Source organism: Eptesicus fuscus, chromosome 15 (assembly GCF_027574615.1).
Source record: "Eptesicus fuscus isolate TK198812 chromosome 15, DD_ASM_mEF_20220401, whole genome shotgun sequence".
Lineage (NCBI taxonomy): Eukaryota > Metazoa > Chordata > Mammalia > Chiroptera > Vespertilionidae > Eptesicus > Eptesicus fuscus.
In genome coordinates this window covers 78,845,345-78,862,847 of record NC_072487.1, presented here as the reverse complement: position 1 = coordinate 78,862,847, position 17,503 = coordinate 78,845,345, and the positions used below count along the sequence as shown (strand labels likewise).

General features: G+C 72.2%; 5 protein-coding genes across 5 annotated transcripts; 4 read left to right on the top strand and 1 right to left on the bottom strand.

The window, feature by feature from the left end:
- Nucleotides 1-12: 12 nt before the first annotated feature.
- On the top strand, nt 13-2,295 carry LOC114226758 (uncharacterized). The gene is made up of 3 exons (XM_054726875.1): nt 13-32; nt 546-599; nt 750-2,295. The coding sequence occupies exons 1-3, from the start codon at nt 13-15 to the stop codon at nt 1,468-1,470; spliced, it is 795 nt and encodes a 264-aa protein (XP_054582850.1). The 3' UTR covers nt 1,471-2,295.
- A 517-nt stretch (nt 2,296-2,812) lies between these two features.
- Nucleotides 2,813-3,797, bottom strand: RNF208 (ring finger protein 208). Its single transcript, XM_008152463.3, has one exon. It carries the CDS (start codon nt 3,769-3,771, stop codon nt 2,968-2,970), a length of 804 nt encoding a protein of 267 aa, XP_008150685.1. The 5' UTR covers nt 3,772-3,797; the 3' UTR covers nt 2,813-2,967.
- A 3,283-nt stretch (nt 3,798-7,080) lies between these two features.
- Nucleotides 7,081-8,363, top strand: CYSRT1 (cysteine rich tail 1). The gene is made up of 2 exons (XM_008152464.3): nt 7,081-7,460; nt 7,709-8,363. Exon 2 carries the CDS (start codon nt 7,717-7,719, stop codon nt 8,140-8,142), a length of 426 nt encoding a protein of 141 aa, XP_008150686.2. The 5' UTR covers nt 7,081-7,460; nt 7,709-7,716; the 3' UTR covers nt 8,143-8,363.
- A 236-nt stretch (nt 8,364-8,599) lies between these two features.
- RNF224 (ring finger protein 224) lies at nt 8,600-10,805 on the top strand. The gene is given in 4 exon segments (XM_054726874.1): nt 8,600-8,736; nt 8,839-9,016; nt 10,334-10,375; nt 10,377-10,805. Coding segments are annotated over 4 exon segments (786 nt in total).
- Nucleotides 10,806-13,061: 2,256 nt separating this feature from the next.
- SLC34A3 (solute carrier family 34 member 3) lies at nt 13,062-17,107 on the top strand. The gene is made up of 12 exons (XM_054726772.1): nt 13,062-13,146; nt 13,330-13,419; nt 13,753-13,881; nt 13,958-14,101; nt 14,168-14,279; nt 14,357-14,552; nt 14,670-14,759; nt 14,851-14,938; nt 15,021-15,188; nt 15,270-15,386; nt 15,464-15,588; nt 16,643-17,107. The coding sequence occupies exons 1-12, from the start codon at nt 13,062-13,064 to the stop codon at nt 17,105-17,107; spliced, it is 1,809 nt and encodes a 602-aa protein (XP_054582747.1).
- The last annotated feature ends 396 nt before the right edge of the window (nt 17,108-17,503 follow it).

The following is a 17,503-nucleotide window of genomic DNA, read 5'->3' as shown; positions in this document are numbered from 1 at the left end:
CTGTTTGTTCTCATGCTGTTCCGATGCCTCAGGTGGGGGTGGGCCCACGGCTCCTGGGACGGGGACAGTGCCCCTGGCAGGGACACGGCCATGGCTCATCACCGGCTAGAACACTTGGGTGTCTGATTCTCGCCTGGTGGGTGTGGCTGTTGGCCCACCTTGTACAAGCTCTGCCCTGGCTCTGACGAGGCGGGGCAGTCTGGAGAGGACCCCAAAAGGGTGTGGGGAGTGCCCGGGTAGGCGGTTAGGGACCATTCCTTCAGCCCAGGGAGCAGCAGCCTAAGGCCCAGGAGGAAGGGGGTGTGGCCTGAGCCAGGACGGGGCGGGCAGGCGCTGTCACCACCTGGGATGGGCCTTCCGGGCCAAGGAAATTCCTGTTGGGGCAGTTGGGCAGGCCGGCCTCCCCACACTGCAGGCCTGGGCCCATCGCCTCAGTCAGGTGCTGACACGGGTCAGTGGCGGCTGTGCCGGGCTCGGGCGGACCCAGTGGGGCAGCCTGTGTGGGCCCAGGAGCGGCTGAAGCTGGCACCGTGCTGAGGCCCCAGGGAGTTCACTTCCCGTCGAGGCGAGGAGCCCGAGGAGGCAGTGGCTGCTGCAAGGTCAGTGCCAGACGCGGCCCCGGCCCGAGGGCCAGTGACCTTCACAGCCCCACCACCCACTGCCGCCCTGGGGTCCCGGTCCCCCCGTCCTGACTCCTGCCCCGGGGCCCCTACTCATGGCCCCGCTGACCTTAGCTCGGGGCTCCCCAGTCTGCCTTCAGCCTGCCCGGGTCCTGAGCACCTGGACCCACTGTGCCAAGTGCCGGCCGAGGAAAGGTTGGACGGCCAGGCCCTTGGGAACCCTGGGGGTGCCAGGTCTCCGGACAGCGAGCCCCTGCTGGGGACCACAGCGGCAGCGCCCCCCTGGGCTGGGCCCACAGGGGAGGAGGAGGAGGAGGAGGAGTGCCCCGTCTGCACAGAGCCCTACGGGCCCGCGGGGCACCGCCTGGCCCTGCTGAACTGTGGCCACGGCCTGTGCTCGGGCTGCCTGCACCAGCTGCTGGGCTCGGCCCCCAGCGCCGACCTGGGCCGTGTGCGCTGCCCGCTCTGTCGCCAGAAGACGCCCATGCTGGAGTGGGAGATCTGCCGGCTGCAGGAGGAGCTGCTGCAGGCCGACGGGCCCCCGCGGCCCCCGAGCCCGGTGCCCCCTGCACCGCACCGCCGGGGCCCGGGGCCCTGGGCCTCCCTGGAGCACCGCTACCGACTGCGCTTCCTGGCGGGGCCTGTGGGCGTCCAGGGCTGCCTGCCCTTCCTGCCCTGCCCGCCCTGCCTGGGCGCCCGGCTCTGGGCGCTGCGGGAACGGGGGCCCTGCGCCCGCCGCCTGGTGCTGCTGGGCCTGCTGGGCCTCGAGCTGCTGGGGCTGCTGCTCGTCTTCACGCCCCTCATGCTGCTGGGGCTGCTCTTCATGCTGCTGGACCACGCCGGCCGCTGAGCCGCCACGAGTGGCCTGTGCCTCTGCCCCGCACCCCGCCTGAGGCGCCGACTGGCCACGTCCTGCGGGCCTGGTGCGCGGGGCCTCGCCTGGAGGAGCACCTTGCCCTGAGCCTGGTGACCAAGCTGACCGGGCCTCGCCTTCAATCGAGACCCACGCCTGGGCCCAGGCTCACCCAGGAGCCTGTGTGCAGCCCCTGACTCCAAACCACTGCTGTCCAGACAGTGGCCCGCGGCGCCCAAGGACAGGGCTGGAAGGTTCGTGGCCACGGCCCCAAGCTCCCCTCGGGGACAGACACCACCCTGCCGGCCTCCCCCACCGCACCCGGCGTGGCTGAGAGGCCCAGAGGACACAGTGACCGGCGGCCTGGCAGTGCGTCCATTCCTTGGAGGGTGGGGCCCGGGCAGGGGCGGCCGGCCTCCCCACCCTCTCGTGCCCGCGTCCCAGATCAGGGCCCATGTGTGTCCCTGAAGGTCGGGGCAGCCGAGAAGAGAGGCCCGTGCTCTGCAGACTCAGCCCACGAAGGGCCTCCTCGCCAGCCAGCTCGGGACCCAGGGGGCGCCAGGAGTGGCCAGGGCGGGCACATGCCCCTGAGCTACAAGGGACAGAGGCCAGCCCGGCCTTAGTGCTGGAGCGCGGAGCCGAGCCCCCGCCTGCGGCAGCCCGTGTCATTGAGCCGGGGCCTTCACCTGAAGGACGGACCCAGCCGGTCCCGGCACCGCCTCCCGGGCTGGCGACGTGCTGTGTGCTGTGCCGGCCCAGGAGACGCGTCTCAATAAACAGCAGCAGCCGCTGGAACCACTGCTCCAGTGCCGTCCTCCCTGTGCCCTTGTCCCGTCCAGCGGCCCTGCTCCGCCCGCCACACGTCCTTCCCAGATCCAGGTCGTGCCAGGGCCAGACAGGAGGCTCCTAGGCCCTTGTTCCCTCCACCGTCTTGGCCAGAAGTGCCGACCCCAGTCAGACTGACCCAGAGCCCTTCCCACACGACCTCAGAGGGTCAGGCGGTCCCCCACCCAGCCACCCCATGTCTGGTGGCTCCTGCCCCCTCGTGTCCTCTCTGCCCAGCTGGGCCCATTCTGCACATCCCTGCCTGGCGCACGCAGGCAGCTGGCTCTGCACACGTGTGTGAGACAGTCACACGTATGTACGCATGTGCACACACACACACAGCCAGGCCCAGTCACCTGAGCGGCATGCCCGGCCCAGCTTGGCCAGGGAGCGGTGCTGGGCCTCCCCTGGCCACGGGGACCCCATCTGGGCTACAGTCCCTGGTGCCCACCCCGGCCCAGCGTGGAGGCCACAGCAGCGGCTGCAGGCCAGGGACAAGATGTGAACTTTGGCAGAGTTTTAATGGCAAAGTTGTTGCAGTGACAATGCCACACGGGTGGGGGCCAGAAGCTGTGATGGGCGCGGGGTCGGGGGGATGGGCAGGGCCGGGTCCCTGAAGCAGCAGCGCGAGGACCGACCGCAGGCGGTGGCAGGGGCGGCGGGCGGGCACTACATGATGGAGCAGGCGGACAGCGGGTTCCGCACGTGGCAGGTGCAGGCGGCCCCGCAGTACTGCCGGAAGGTCTGGTAGCAGCTGCCCTCGGGCTCACCCCCCCACTGGCCACCAGACGGGGCGGTCAGCGCCTCGGGCGGCAGGCGGCTTAAGATGGACGTGTTGACGGCCAGCGCGGCCAGGCCGTAGTCGGTGAAGAGCACAGTCTCGCGGCGGCAGGTGGGGCAGGAGATGAACTTGTACTTGGGGCAGGACTCGTAGAGGATCTGCAGGCACTGCTCACACACGGAGTGCAGGCAGGACAGCACGCGGGGCCGCCGCTGCGTGACGTTGTACGTGTGCCCGCAGGTGGGACACTCCAGGGGCTCCCCGGCGGCGGCGGGCGACGGCACTGTGGGGGGCCCCGAGGCCGTGGGGCCCGGCGCCCGCATCACGTACTGATTCACGATGACCTCGTCCACGGGCGCCACGCGGGGGAAGCCCAGCTCTGCGCTGCCCTTGCGGGGCCGGCGTGGCAGGGGTGGGGTGCGGGACGCCCCCTCCAGGGCAGGCATGTCCCCCCCACATGCCTGGTTGACGATGATCTCCGTGTCTGAGGGCCAGGCGCGCTTGGGTGCCAGAGCTGGGGTGGGCCGGGGCGCAGGTGGAAAGCAGGGGGCGGCCGCCTGCAGCTCGGGGAACTTCTCGGGGTGGACGATCTTCATGGCCTCCATCTTGAGGATGACATGGGGGCCCTTCAGGCAGGACATGAGGAGGCCCGGCCAGCCGCTGCCCGCCTCGGGCCCAGGGTCAGCCGGCATCCGGCTGTCTCCAGTCAGACAGGGTGTTAAGGCGGGAGGGGGCGTTGGGTGGGGCCGGGGGGGAGGAGCAGGGGCAGCATCCTGGTCCCGCCAGGCCTGGTGGGGACCCCAGCCTCCCTGAGGACTCTTGGGGGCGACTGGCGAGAGCTGGGGGGGCAGGGCCCCTCCCGGTGGCCACAGTGGCTTCTCTGGTCCAGTCCGAGGAGGAGGAGGAGGAAGGGGTGGGGGGGTGGGAGGCAGGCAGGGGCAGAGGGGTGCGGGAGGCTGCCTGGGGCTGCAGGTCCGGCCCAGGGCCTCACCCAGGGTCTCCGGCTGCGGAGGCTGGCGAGGGGGTTTGGGGTGGGCTCTCCGTGCAGCCGAGGTCAGCAGTGCCCGGGCTGGGCCATCCGGGCAGGCGGGGGCTAGGTGGGCCCCATGGCTCCAGGGCAGGGTGCCCAGGGAAGGCAGGTAGCCGGAGCCCTGGCTGCGGGCGGACCCGGGCCGCAGGCTCGGCGGTGGCGGGAGCAGGGAGGAGGCCTGGACCAGGCCCGAGCTGCAGGTGAGAGACAGCGTGAGCGCAGCGCCGGCCCACCCTCGCTCGGCACAAAAGACCGGGCGCCCGACCTCTGACCCTGACCCTCTCTGGGCGCGCAGCCCAGCCCCCTCCCCAGTCCCCGCCCCCGAGGCCCGACCGCGGCCGTGCGGGGGGAAGCGAGGCCGCCCGCCGTGCCCGCTCTCACCTGCCCCAGCCTGGCGTCCCCGAGCCGCGCGCCGCCGCAGAGGTTGTCTCAAAGGCAGGCCCGGATGCGGCGCCCGCGCCTCGGCCCGGCGGCTCCGGCGGCGACCTGGGGCGATGGCGCGGCCGCGGCGGCTCCCGGGGGCGCGGGGAGCGGGCTCGGCGCGGCGCGGCGGCGGCAGGTGCGTGCGAAGCGTGGCGCGCTCTGCGGCGGAGGCGCGGGGACCGCAGTGCGCGCGGCGCCCGCCTGCGCCCGCAGCGCCACCCCCCGTCTGGGGACCCGCGCGGGGTCCGCGGGGCGGGGCCAGCCAGGCTCTCGGCTGCCCCTCGATTCGCAGAGGGCCCGGCGCCCGCTCCCGGGGTCACCCGGCGCCCGCGGACCGCGTGCGGGTGCCAGTCCTGCATCGCCCCTCCTCCAGTTCCCCCACTGCGTCCCCGCCTGGCGGACCCGGAGTCCCAGCCAAGCCTCTCTCCCCCGGACCCCCATTCTGGAAGGGAAGTCTTTTCTCAGCCCGAAGCCTCAGTGCCAGAGGGAAAGGAGAGGGGCCCAGAGGTGACCCCTGGAAAGCTGGTTCCCGGGCTCAGCCCTGGGACCCCCTGTGCCCCCCCCCCGCCCCCGCCCCGGAGAGTCAGGGTCTCTGCTTGTCCTTCCACTCAGGCCCAGCGTGAGCGCCCTGGGGTTTTCCGGCTCCCAGGTGCGCCCAGCACCTGCCCAGCGCCGCGGGCTGAGGGCAGTGTGGCCGTAGAGGGGAGCTGGGTGGGCGGACACGGGAGTGGACGGAGGGAGGGCCAGTTGGGAGAAGTCTCCCGGGACCAGGACGGCTGGACAGGTGGGCGGGTGAGGTCAAACAGCTGGATAGACAACACACACCCACCCAGGGTGGGGTGGCCTTCCCGCACCCCCAGGCAGCACGTGCCGGCTGTCACAGCTGAGCGCTCACCTGACCCCACCCGGCAGGAAGCCCCATTCCTTTCTGCTTCCTCCTCAGGCCAGGCTTCCCTGTTCCCTTGGGCCTATGGGGGGCCCTCCCTCGGGTGACAGGGAGGACAGAGGACATGGTGGCAACCACAGGGCAGGGAACCAGGGCACGGAGGCGCTTGCCGTCCTGTGGCAGCGCAGGGCCCTGCCTCTGACCCGGACAGCCCCGGCCCTTCAGGCTGCACCTGTGTGCCCAGGCCCTTCAGGGCCACGGAGCCCAGAGGTCGGTGCCCCTGGAGAGGGAGCCACGTGGGCACATCAGGCTGGAGGAGCGCCCCTGGGGCCGCACTCGGCGGCCTGTGTGACCTCGGCCAGTGTCTGGGCCTCAGTTTCCGGTCAAGCCGCAGGAGCAGGTGTGAGAGGTGCGCAGCGCCCGGTGGGAGGGGCAGGGACGGCCTCAAGGGGCTCTGGCATGAAGCGGGAGCAAGGGAGGCCCGCGGGCCAGTGGACACGCGGGGGCCCAGCCTCAGCCTCGGACTCCACGCAGCTCCCCTACAGACCCGCTGGGCGCGCACCAGCCACAGGCCCCGCCCCTCCCGAGGCCACGCCCCCAGGTGCGAGGCCCCGCCCCGTTCAAGCCCCGTCCCGAGTCCGCGCCTCGAGAGCTCCGCCTTTCAGAGCTGGGGCGGCCCGAGGCGGGTTCGGAACGGTCCGGAGCCAGCAGACCCCGAACCGGGTCTTTAAGGAAACCCTCGAGCGCGGAGGCTTCTGGGGAATAAAGTTCCCACCGGCCGCCTCAGGCCTGTTTTCGCGCATGCGGCCTGGCCGCCTCGCCGCGAGGGGCGGGGTCTGCAGGAGCGGTGGGCGGGACTCACGGCGCCTGCGCACAGGCCTCCGCTCTGGGCCTGGGAAGTTCAAGGCCGCGGGCCTGGTCCCCGTGGAATCGGATGCTGCATCGGTAGAGCTCGCGTCCGGACCGGTCAGACCGGCCCCACGCAGGCCACGCGGGTCACCCTGGCCTCTGGGCCACGTCTGATTTGATCCCGCCCTTCCTAGGGCTTCCCCGGGCCACCAAGGACTGGGGTGGCGGGTCCTGGCCGCACCCTCCCGCCCCGGGTCGCCCCAGGGGGAGCTCGCCGGCTCCAGGGTGCACGAGTGTTTACATCTGTTGTCACCCCTGCACGCAGCCACCCTGTATGGCAAGTGCTAAGTGCCACCTTCCAATGGAAGGTGGGAGGGGTTCGAGGGCCCAGGCACCTCCCAGCAGAGGGACGCTGGCTTCAGAAGGGAGCTAGACCGTCACTGGGTGTAGGAAGCGCGTGTCGCCAGTTGTAAGATAAGTTTTATCAGCAAAAGTGTGTAAATCAATTTTTTTATCAGTTAAAAGGCAAGCCTCTGAGTCAGGGGCGGGCGCCTTTTTCCCGCAGGAGCCATTTGATATTAATACCATCGTGCGCGGGCCACACAAATGACCAGCTTCAGAGCTAGCCTGCTCCGTCCGCTCACACATGTCATTAACTCCCCCTAATGCCTTGGCAGGGCCAGACCGAATGGCTTCGCGGGCCTCCCACGGCCCACGGGCCGGACGTCCCCCACCCCTGCGCTCAGGAGTCCACGCCTCAAACAGCTCCGGTCTCGTCTGGGGCAGAGGCTGTGGCTGCAGCGCGGACCTCCGCCCTCTGCTGAAAAGCAGGGGCTCCGAGGGGCGCGAGTGAGGGCCAGAGTCCCCAGACCACCTGCCACTGGGGTCTGAGGACTGACCCCAGCTCCCCGCCGGCCTCCTTCCTGGGCCCAGGACGTGCCTGGCATGTGTCGAGGCTGAGTCACCCTGGCTGGCCGTGCCCCTCAGAGCCCGGGCCATGGCCACCGCCCACCCGAGAAGGAAGGGTGGGTGCCCGCTATGCTGGAGGAGCTAGAGCCTCCTGGGAACTTGGGAACCCCATTTTTGAGGCCCGCCCACGGCCCCACCCCTCCCCAGGAGGGAAAAGGGAGCTGCCAGTGGCTCAGCTCACAGGCACTGGGAGGACCAGAGGACAGACGGCGGTGCCACTCCAGGTGGGTCCTGGGCCCTCCCTGCACTGGGGCTCCCCTCCCCGGTAGGGCCAGCTCTGCTGTGCCTCCAGACCCCCCCGCCCATCCCAGCTCCCCCGGGGACTGCCACGGGGGCAGCTGGAGACCGGCCCTCACACTTGGTGAACCCGGGCGCGCGCCCCCTGACACCCGGACAGCTCCACAGCCTGGCCTTCCCTGGGGTGGGCACTTCCTCTCCACGGAGCCAACCGTCTGCTCTGCCCCCCTGCCAGGCCGGGCCATGGACCCCCACGAGATGGTGGTCAAGAACCCGTACACCCACATCAGCATCCCCCGGGCTCACCTGCGCCCGGACCTGGAGCAGCAGCTGGAGGCCGGCCCCGGCCCCTCGGAGCTGCAGCCTCTGTCTGGGGGTGCCTGCGCCCTGGAGCCCAGCCGCCTCCTGCAGCCCGTCGAGGAGGTCTGGGGGCCCCAGGGGGCCAAGGGGGCCAAGGGGGCCGCCCCCTTCCAGGGCCAGCAGTCCTGGCAGCAGCCTGGCAACCCCTACTGCAGCGGGCAGCGCCCGGCGGGACTGACCTACGCCGGCCGGCCGCCCATCGGGCGCGGCGACGACATCGCGCACCACTGCTGCTGCTGCCCCTGCTGCTCCTGCTGCCACTGCCCCCGCTTCTGCCGCTGCCACAGCTGCTGCTGCGTCGTCTCCTAGCCCGGCCCGCCCGGCGGCGGCCAGACTCGGCTCGGGAGCGCGGCGGCGCGTGGACATTGGAGGCACCCGCTGGGCCATCGACACGGGTGCCAGCCACCTCCCACCCTAGGCAGGGACACCTGCGTGCCACCAAGGCCAACAGCTCAGCTCGGGCCTCTGGAAAAGGGGCCCCCTCCCCCCTCCCCCCTCCCCCAGGCCCGAGCCTGGTAATAAAGCAGTGAGCGTCCTCAGGCGATTCCTTTCGGAGGGGACCTGGGCTGGAAGGCACACGGGCCCCTCGCGGCCGTGGGACATTTCGGGGCGGGGAAGCCACGGCACCGATTCTCTAACCTGCACTGCAGGTCTCCGGTCTGCCCTAAGGATGGGCAGGAGGGGCAGGAGTGTGTCCCCGGCCCTGGCCAGGCCTGGGTTCCAGCTAGGAGACACCTCAGTCTGTGGGTCCGACAGGAGACCATGCATGGAATCTGGGGAGCGGAGCCCCAAGAAAGGCCCCCAGGAGGAGGACCCGGCTGGAGGGAAGGAGTGGGTGGGACTGGTGCCGGCAGGTTCTGGGAGTGGGAGCTCAGGCAGCCGGGACCGAGCCCAGCTCCCACTGTGAGTCACGGCCCTACCTCCGCCAGGCATTCTTCTTCCCACCAAACACCCATTCCTGCACCTGCCCTGGGGCGCCCGGCCCTGCCGCTCCGCCCTGTCCAGACTCCAGGGCCTGGGCTTCCTGGAGGAGGCGGCAGCGAAGGTGCTGGCTGGGGGAGGCCCCGCGGAGCCCCTGTCCTCCCCCAACCCCCCCTCCACCCCCGTCTGCATGCAGCACGGCATGCCTGTCGGAGGGCGTGCAGGCAGCTCCGCGGCGAAGCCCGGCATTGCCTCACTGCGGGTGAGGCCAGGATGCCGGGGCGAGGAGTCAGCGGAGGCCGGCACCGAGCACCCGGTGTTTCCGGGCTGGGCCCAGAGCTGAGGGAGGAAGTCGAGCTGGCCCCGCAGGACAGACAGGTCCTGTGCCGGCCCTCCCTGACCCGTGGTGACTGGCCACACGGGTGTGGACGGACATGTCACTGGCCTGACTGTGCGGGAACGCGGGGTGCCAGACTCCTGGCCCCTGCCCCCGGCCCGCCCCCACCCAGGCCGGCCCCAGAAACCTGTCCGATCAGTGCAGGAGGCTGCACACTGCCCGCGATGGGAGTAAGGGGGCTCTGGCCTTGGGCTTCCTGCCATCGAGGTGGAAGGGTCTTGGGGATCCTGACCCTGTCACAGCCCTTCTCTACGCACCCCATTCTGCCGTGTCTGTGTCCCTGGGGCCCCGGGGGCGGGGGCTCTGATGGGCGTGTCCAGGGCTGCCTCTGGGTGGTCCGTGTGTCTGTGTGAGGAGCTCCTTGGGGCCTTTCGGGACGAGCCACCCCCCCAGGACGAGGGCCAGGATGGAAACGCCGACCCCGACAGACGCGCACCCTCACACTGTGATTGAACTGGGTGGGGCGGGGCCCTCAGGCTCTGGGCCAGTGGGGTCCTGGCAGGCTTCCTGGAGGAGGCGACGCCAGAACGGAGATGAAAGGCCCATCAGGTTAAGACCAGGAGCCGCTCCAGCTGGGAGGGGAGTGTGAGGGCCAGTGTGAGGATGGGGGCCGGGAGGGGGTCTGGGTGAGCAGGTGGGACGATGAGCCTGCAGGAGCGGCAAAGCCAGGCCTGGGTTGGGGGTTCCTGGAGCTGGGTCTGGCCACGAGGGGGTGGGGGCGGGGCAGAGTGGGGGGGCACGGGTGGATCCAGTTGCAAGTGCTTTGTGGCTGAAAGGGGAGCCCGCCCGCCCGCCTGCAGCCACCACCTGCCTACCTGCTGACTCGGGCTCGGCCAGTAACGTGAGCCCCAGGGAGGGAGCCGCAGGGTGCCCTGGGTCCCCCCACCCCCGGCCACCCTCTGGCCGGCGCAGTCGCCCCGCAGAGCGAATGCAGGTAGGAGGCCTGGACCCGGGCAGGCGGGGTGGGTGGGGGCGGGGGCCTGGCAGGAGGGCCACGGGAAAGGGCCAGGCAGCTGGACCGGACGCTGGCCCCGGGGACCCCGGCTGCGGCCCGACCCCGGCGTCTGCAGCGGCCTGGGCTCCTGTCCCCTGGGGCGGGCTCCCCGTGCCTGGGCCCTGACCGGGCAGGACGGGGGCAGAGGCAGGCGGGGTGGCTGTTAGATCCCCGCACGCCTCCCCCAGGATGCTGCAGCCAGAGGGTCCCCCGGCCTCGGAGGAGGGGACGGCCGCTGGGACCCGGCGAGGCGACTGCATCGTCTGCTACTCGGCCTACGACCTGGCCGGGCGCCTGCCCCGCCGCCTGTACTGCGGCCACACCTTCTGCCAGGCGTGCGTGCGGAGGCTGGACGCGCCCGCCCACGAGCAGCGCTGGATCCCCTGCCCGCAGTGCCGCCAGAGCACCCCCACGCCCCGCGGAGGGGTGGCCATGCTGGACCTCGACCTGGCCGCCTTCTTGGCCATCAAGGCCGAGCGGGAGCCGCCCCGCGCGGAGCCCCCGCCCCCCGCGCCCCTCAAAGGCGGCCCCGCGGTCACTCAGCAGCCCGCCGTGCTCTGCCCGGCCTTGGGCCCCCAGCCCCACTTCCCCCAGCCCCGCTGCTGCTGCTGGGGCTGCGGCCCCCTCTGCTGGGCCCCCCCGGGCAGCCCCGGGGTCTGAGCTCCGGCCACGGCGCCCCTGGGACAGGGTGGCGGCTGCCTGCCGGGCGCTGCCCAGAACGGCCTGGGGACTCAGGGTCCCGGGGGCCGCCCCCCACGGACACCTGGGCCACAGCCTAAGGCGGGGGCTGCGGCCTCGGACTGCGAGGCTCTGCAGGGATGGTGACTGCCCGCCCGAGCCGCAGGGATCCCAGGCCCCGAGCTGGCCCGGGTGGGTGCAGGGGTGGGGGCTGCTGTGGGAGCCTGTACGCCCCGCCCTGACCCCTCCCAGAGGTCCCAGCGGGCGTGGAGGGAGGGCCGCCTCCTGCTTCCCTGGCCCACAAGGCAGCCTGTGGCGTTTTCACTCAACAAAGCTCCTGAAACCCACCCGTGTCTGTGCCGTGAGGGGAGTCCCTGCAGGCGTGAGGTCACCGCCGGGGCAGGTGTCCGCGGAGAGGGTCAGCTCCAGGCCCAGAGAGGGTGGGGGCCTGCCCGAGGTCACACAGCGCAGCAGGCCCACGCCCACCCAGGCCTTGCTTGTCCCTTAGCTGCCTTCTGCCCCCCAGTGGCCACACACAGACCCCGTGGAGGGGCCGCCGCAGCTGCTGGCGGCTTTGGGCCCAGACACCCCGAGGCTGGGCTACAATATTCCCACCCCCCACCCCCCCGAGAGGTGCTGCGCTCGGAGCCCCTGGGAGGGACGCCAGGCGCCCTGGGTGCTGGGTGGCAGGCAGGGGCGGGACGCGGGAATCTGCTGAGAACACTCAGAAACCTGCTCCGCTCCCGGGCAAAGTCCCCCGGCTCGGGGACGGGTGGGCAGGGCAGGGTGCGGGTCAGCAGGCCCCTGGGGAGACCCCGCCCGAGGGGAGCTGGTCCCAGCATCCCGGGAGCAGGAAGGGGAGTGACCCCAAGGGGAGGCGCCCCACAAGCAATGAGGCCTGTCAGGGCTCAGCTGTGGAGAGAGGCTGGGGCCAGGCCTCCGGGGCCACGTGGGGTTGGGTGGAGAGCTGGGCCAGAGCACGGCCTTGGGGGGCGCCCTCCCCCCGTCCCTGCTCCCTCCACCTGCAGTGGGGGACCTCACACCCTAACCGTTGCTGGCCACCCCCGGACCCAGCCTGCAGAGAGCTCTGCCCAGCCCGGCCCCGAGCCAGGTCTGAACCGCATGACCTCGGGCCGCCCTCCCCGCCTGGCTGGTACAAAGGGCTTCCCTCCCACCACCTGCCAGGCAGGGACAAGCCGACCCAGATAAGTGCCGAGGGCTCAGGCAGACCTCCCCGGCCCCCCGGTCTCCCAGCCAGCGCCCAGCACACTGCTCCGTCCCCGGCGGGCAGTGGCCCCTGTCACAGCGTCACACGGGCACCGGCTGTGGAGGGCCAGCACGAAGGGTCGCGGCCCGGCCACACGAGGCCCTGGGCCTGGCTCGGGGCCGGGAGCACCTGCCCGGGGTGACAGTGGGACCGGGCAAGGCCGGTGCCTGGGGCTCTGCAGGGTACCCCCGGGGGCCTCGCTCCTGGGTAAACATTAATGGGGCTCAGCCCACGGCAGGTCATGTGTGTGCCCAGCGGATCTTTGACCTGCGGCTGCGCCCGCCCTGTGTCTCCTCCCCGCAGGTGCCCCCTCACTACCCACACAGGTAGGAGCTTCGAGTACCAGGAGGGCCCAGGAACACGGGGGCCAGGGCTGGGGGGCCTCCAGGACAGAGACCGGCGTGTGGGGCAGCAGGAGGGAGGGTGACAGAGCCCCCAGGACCGGGCCCGGGGACGGGAGAGCTGAGGCAGAGAGCTGGGGGTGGAGGGGCCCAGACCCTGCGGGCTGAGGGGGAGCCCGAGACGGAGCGGGCACCTCCGCTCCCTGCCCTGCCCCCTCCGCGGGGGTGGGGCCCTTATCGAGAGGAGACGGCACCGTTTGGTATCAAGTGCCAAAGTCTAAGTCATCCACAATGGCCCCGGTGACCCCTGACAGAAGAGGTCCCGGGTTCCAGGCTCCCAGCCACTCCTGGCCGAGCCTCAGCACCCTCTGCCCCGGGCCGCCCACCAGACCTGCTTCCAGCCAGCCGGACCGTGAGGGAGCCGGCCGCGGGGCTCACCTCTGCCCCCGACACCAGACTGGGCTTGCCTGACAGCCGCCTGAGGTCACTATAGCCATTGGGGGCGACTGGGGGGGTCACCCAGGCCAGCAGGACCCAGGGGCCTGGGGGGCAGAGGGAAGAGGGGGGTCTGACCTGCCTTCCCCCCCGCAGATCCGGGCTTGGGCCTGGGTCTGTCCTTGCCCAAAATCCATGCCGAGCTCTCCCCCCGGGGGCCAGGTCAGCCCCCCGACCCTGGACACGGTTGGCCTGGTGGACCGGAGTCCAGGATATGCAGGTATCAGGCCCAGCCCTGGACCCGCCGCTCGGGGAGGCGGGAGGGGCTCAGGACGACCCTGGTCAGGGCCCCCGTCCCTCACCCCAGGCCCCTGTGCATGGCCTTCCCCACCCCCACCCGCCCCACCTGGGGGTGTCCAGGACGCAGCTCGGTCCCTGGCTCGACCTGCCCCTGCCCCTGCAGGGACCTCCAGCCCTGCCCCCACCGTGGAGGAGGGGGCCGCGGACCCCTGGGCCCTCCCCCAGCTGAAGGACACAGGCCAGTCCTGGAAAGGTAGGTCAGGAGGTGCCAGGGAACTGGCCATGCGGGGCTGTACCCCCAGGGTCTGAGCAGGAGGGGGTTTGCCCAACAGGGAGCCCGCCCGCAGACCACTACCCCGGGACCCTCGTCGCTGCCCTCAGCTGCCTGCCTGTCCAGGGCGGGACCCGCTCCCCCTCCTGCTGGCAGTGAGCTGCGGGGAGGCCCCGGGGCTGTCTGCTTGGCCATTCTGCAAAGGAACGGAGGGGGGTTGCCCAGCCCTGCCCGGGGAGGGGGGAGGGGGGGCGAGGAGGTGGACTGGCAGGCGGGCGGACGGGCTGGCTGTGGAACGCTGCCCTGTGTCCGCAGAGCTCAGCGCGGCCGGCCGGGTGCGGCGGGTGCTGCTCGGCCTCCTCAAGGCCTGCGGACTCCTAGGCAGCCTCTACCTCTTCGTCTGCTCCCTGGACACCCTCAGCTCCGCCTTCCAGCTGCTGGGCAGTGAGTGGCCGGAGGGGTGGCTGGGGCGGGGCGGCCGCCAGGCGCGGGCCTCAGCACCCCTCTCTCCCGGGCGCAGGCAAGGTGGCCGGGGACATCTTCAAGGACAACGTGGTGCTGTCCAACCCGGTGGCGGGGCTGGTCATCGGGGTGCTGGTCACGGTGCTGGTCCAGAGCTCCAGCACGTCCTCCTCCATCGTGGTCAGCATGGTGGCCTCCAACTGTGAGTGCCCTCCTGTCCCGGGGGGGGGCTGGGGGGGCACGGAAGGCTGACACGGCCCCCCCACAGTGCTGCAGGTCCGGGAATCGGTGCCCATCATCATGGGGGTCAACGTGGGCACCTCCATCACCAGCACCCTGGTCTCCATGGCGCAGTCGGGGGACCGGGATGAGTTTCGGAGGTGAGCGGCCGGGCGGGCGGGGCCGGGGCTGCCCTGGAGCCAGCCTCAGCTGACCCCTCCGCCCCCCACGGCGGCAGGGCCTTCGGCGGCTCCGCGGTGCACGGCATCTTCAACTGGCTCACGGTGCTGACCCTGCTGCCGCTGGAGAGCGCCGCGGCCCCGCTGGAGCGGCTCAGCGAGCTGGCCCTGCAGGCCGCCAGCCTGCAGCCCGGGACGCAGGCGCCCGACATCCTCAAGGTGCTGACGCGGCCGCTCACCCACCTCATCGTGCAGGTGCGGACGGGCTGCCCTCGGAGGGGACAGAGGAGGGGGGTCTGGGCCCTGCCACGGTGTGAGCTCCAGGCAAATTCCCGAGAGCCCAGCTCAGGGTCGCGACCCCTCTGTCTGCAGCTGGACGCTGACGCGATTGCCAACAGCGCCACGCACAACGCCACCAACAGCAGCCTCATCAAGCGCTGGTGTGGCGCCAGGGAGCCCACGGTGAGGTGCCTCTGCCCTGCCCTCCGACCGCTGAGCCGCCCAGCCCCCCGGCTCCCGGCCCGCCCTGAGCCCGCCCTGCCTGTCCCCCCAGATCCCAGGAAACAGCAGCGACTGCGGGGCGGCGACCTCGGGCGCCTGCCCCAGGACCGACGGCTCGACCCCCGCGGAGCAGCTGCCCTGTGAGGCCCGGCCCCGCCCCAGCCCCCACCGCCCCGCCAGGGCCACGGCGCCCCCGCTCACCCCTCGCCCCGCCGCCGCCAGGCCACCACCTGTTCTCGGGCACGGCGCTCTCGGACCTGGCGGTGGGCCTCATCCTGCTGGCCGGCTCCCTGCTCGTCCTCTGCTCCTGCCTGGTGCTCATCGTCAAGCTGCTCAACTCGCTGCTGCGCGGCCGCATCGCCCAGGCCGTGCGGACCGTCATCAACGCCGGTGGGTGCGCGGGCGGGCCAGGGCCCCCCGGGCGGGGCGGGGCGGGGAGGCCGGCCGGCCGTGACCTCGCTGCCCCCCCAGACTTCCCCTTCCCGTTCGGCTGGCTCAGCGGCTACCTGGCCATCGTGGTGGGCGCCGGCATGACCTTCGTGCTGCAGAGCAGCAGCGTCTTCACCGCCGCGATCGTGCCGCTCATGGGTGAGCGGCGGGCAGGCACGGGGGCGGGGGGCGGGGGGCGTGGGCTCAGGGCGCCGCCGTGACCCCTGCTCCTCCAGGCGTCGGGGTGATCAGCCTGGAGCGGGCCTACCCCCTCTTACTGGGCTCCAACGTTGGCACCACCACCACGGCTCTGCTGGCCGCCCTGGCCAGCCCCCCGGGAACGCTGCCCAGCGCTCTCCAGGTACTGCCTCCCTGTCCTCCCCGCTCCCGGCACCCAGTGCCCGCAGCCAGCCCCGCACACGGGAAGCCGAGGCCTGCCCCCGGCTGGCCACGGCTCAAGCTCTCGGGGACGCCAACCGCCTGCCCAGGCCAGCTGCCCGTCTCCTTGGGCCCCAGGGACCCAGTGGGCATCTCGGGGACCCCCAGTCCCGCTTCTCCTCCCCCGCTACCTTGTGCAGCCCTGGGGTGCCCTCTGCACCTTTCTCTCTGTCCCCCCCGTCCCCTCCCCGTGCCCTGGCTCTGCCCCTTCCAGGCCTCCTTCTATTCCACCACCTGCAGATGTGCCCGCCCCCATCACCCAAACCCAACAGGTCCCCTCGATGACACGCTTGCTCCTGCAGAGGCGCGCCCCACCTGTGCTGGGCACCCCCTGGCCCCGGCTCTGCCCTGTACCCCGTCCCACCCAGTCCGGCTTACCCTCAGGGTCCACTGCTCCGGCCGAGTGTCCCTCCTCCCCTGCCTCCGCCTGGGGCGGGACAGGCAGCTCCCGAATGTCCTGTCTTGCTGGGCTGCTGCCTACAGGAAGAGAGGCCCAGGCCCTCGCCACCTCCCACCTTCCACTCGGACCCCCCAGTGCGGGGCCTGCTCCACCGTCCTCCGGGGGGCCCTCCAGACGGCGCCCGCCAGCTCGGCTCCTCAGTCCGGCAGCCCCTGGATGGGGGTGGAGGGGGGTGACCTGCATGTGGGGCCCTGCAGGTCCCCCCACAGCAGCCAGGCCAGAGCCCAGGGCTGGGTGGCCAAGCCCACTGAGGGATGAGGAGCGGCGGGGGCGGGGGAAGGGAGTGGGAGCCATGCAGGTGCCCCCCCCCAAATGCGGGGGCAGTGCAGGAGGCGCATGCCCACACCGGGCTGGAACCTGCCCTCCCAGGTGGCCCGTCTCAGCCCAGCAGCAGGACCCCAGACTGACTTCGGACTCAGCACCATTTCGGGGGGGGGGGTATAGGGAGGGGGGAGGCAGCCTGGGGGGCCGGGGGGCCAGGGGACCCGCGTCACGGCCCTGCCTGCCCCGCCCCCAGGTGGCCCTCATCCACTTCTTCTTCAACGCGGCTGGCATCCTGCTGTGGTACGCGGTGCCGCTCCTGCGGCTGCCCATCCCGCTGGCCCGGCGCTTCGGGGACCTGACGGCGCGCTACCGCTGGGTGGCGGTGGCCTACCTGCTGCTCGGCTTCCTGCTGCTGCCGCTCGCCACCTTCGGGCTCTCGCTGGCGGGGCCCGCGGTGCTGGCCGGGGTCGCGGGGCCGGTGCTGGCGCTGCTGCTCCTGGTCGCCCTGGTCAACGTGCTGCAGCGGCGGCGGCCGGCCTGGCTGCCCCGCGCCCTGCGCTCCTGGGCCTGGCTGCCCCGCTGGCTGCGCTCCCTGGAGCCGTGGGACCGCCTCGTGGGGCGCTGCTGCCCCTGCCGGGCCTGCAGCCCCCCGCCCGCCGCCGCCAAGGAGGCGCACTGCTACGAGAACCCCGAGGTCCTGGCCTCCCAGCGGCTGTGAGGGCTGGGCGCCCCCCGCCCCGCCCCGCGCCCTGGGCGCCCTGGGGGATCCCAGGGGCTGCGGGCCTTGGAGTCAGCGGGCTCGCCTTCTCGGCAAATAAACGCGGCTGGGACCCGAGTGTGGGTGGTCTTCTCTCCCCGACGGCACGGCCGGGGTCCCCCGCCCGCTCCCTGGGGGGGGGGGGGGGCGGGAGCGGCGCCTTTGCTGCCCCCTGGCGGCCAGTCCGCGGAGGAGCCGGTTGGACGCGCAGATGACCCCCCGCCGCGGGCTGGAACCCCTTCTCTCGCGGCCGCGGGGGACGGCAGGCACCAAGGAGCGTGGGGAGCGGGAAGGCTTCCCGGGGTCCCGGGAAATCTGAGGTCCGGGAGGCTGGGCGCTGCCGGGCGGGTCCGGGGA

What these genes read in the sequence shown, in the direction of transcription:
- LOC114226758 (XM_054726875.1), top strand. Translation starts at nt 13, where the DNA reads ATGCTGTTCCGATGCCTCAG. An exon ending in ATGCTGTTCCGATGCCTCAG is followed by an intron (nt 33 to 545) that starts GTGGGGGTGGGC and finishes CTGAGGCCCCAG; the next exon opens with GGAGTTCACTTCCCGTCGAG. An exon ending in GAGGCAGTGGCTGCTGCAAG is followed by an intron (nt 600 to 749) that starts GTCAGTGCCAGA and finishes GGGGCTCCCCAG; the next exon opens with TCTGCCTTCAGCCTGCCCGG.
- RNF208 (XM_008152463.3), bottom strand. Translation starts at nt 3,771, where the DNA reads ATGCCGGCTGACCCTGGGCCCGAGGCGGGCAGCGGCTGGCCGGGCCTC.
- CYSRT1 (XM_008152464.3), top strand. Translation starts at nt 7,717, where the DNA reads ATGGACCCCCACGAGATGGTGGTCAAGAACCCGTACACCCACATCAGC.
- SLC34A3 (XM_054726772.1), top strand. Translation starts at nt 13,062, where the DNA reads ATGCCGAGCTCTCCCCCCGGGGGCCAGGTCAGCCCCCCGACCCTGGAC. An exon ending in CGCCTTCCAGCTGCTGGGCA is followed by an intron (nt 13,882 to 13,957) that starts GTGAGTGGCCGG and finishes TCCCGGGCGCAG; the next exon opens with GCAAGGTGGCCGGGGACATC. An exon ending in CGCGATCGTGCCGCTCATGG is followed by an intron (nt 15,387 to 15,463) that starts GTGAGCGGCGGG and finishes CTGCTCCTCCAG; the next exon opens with GCGTCGGGGTGATCAGCCTG.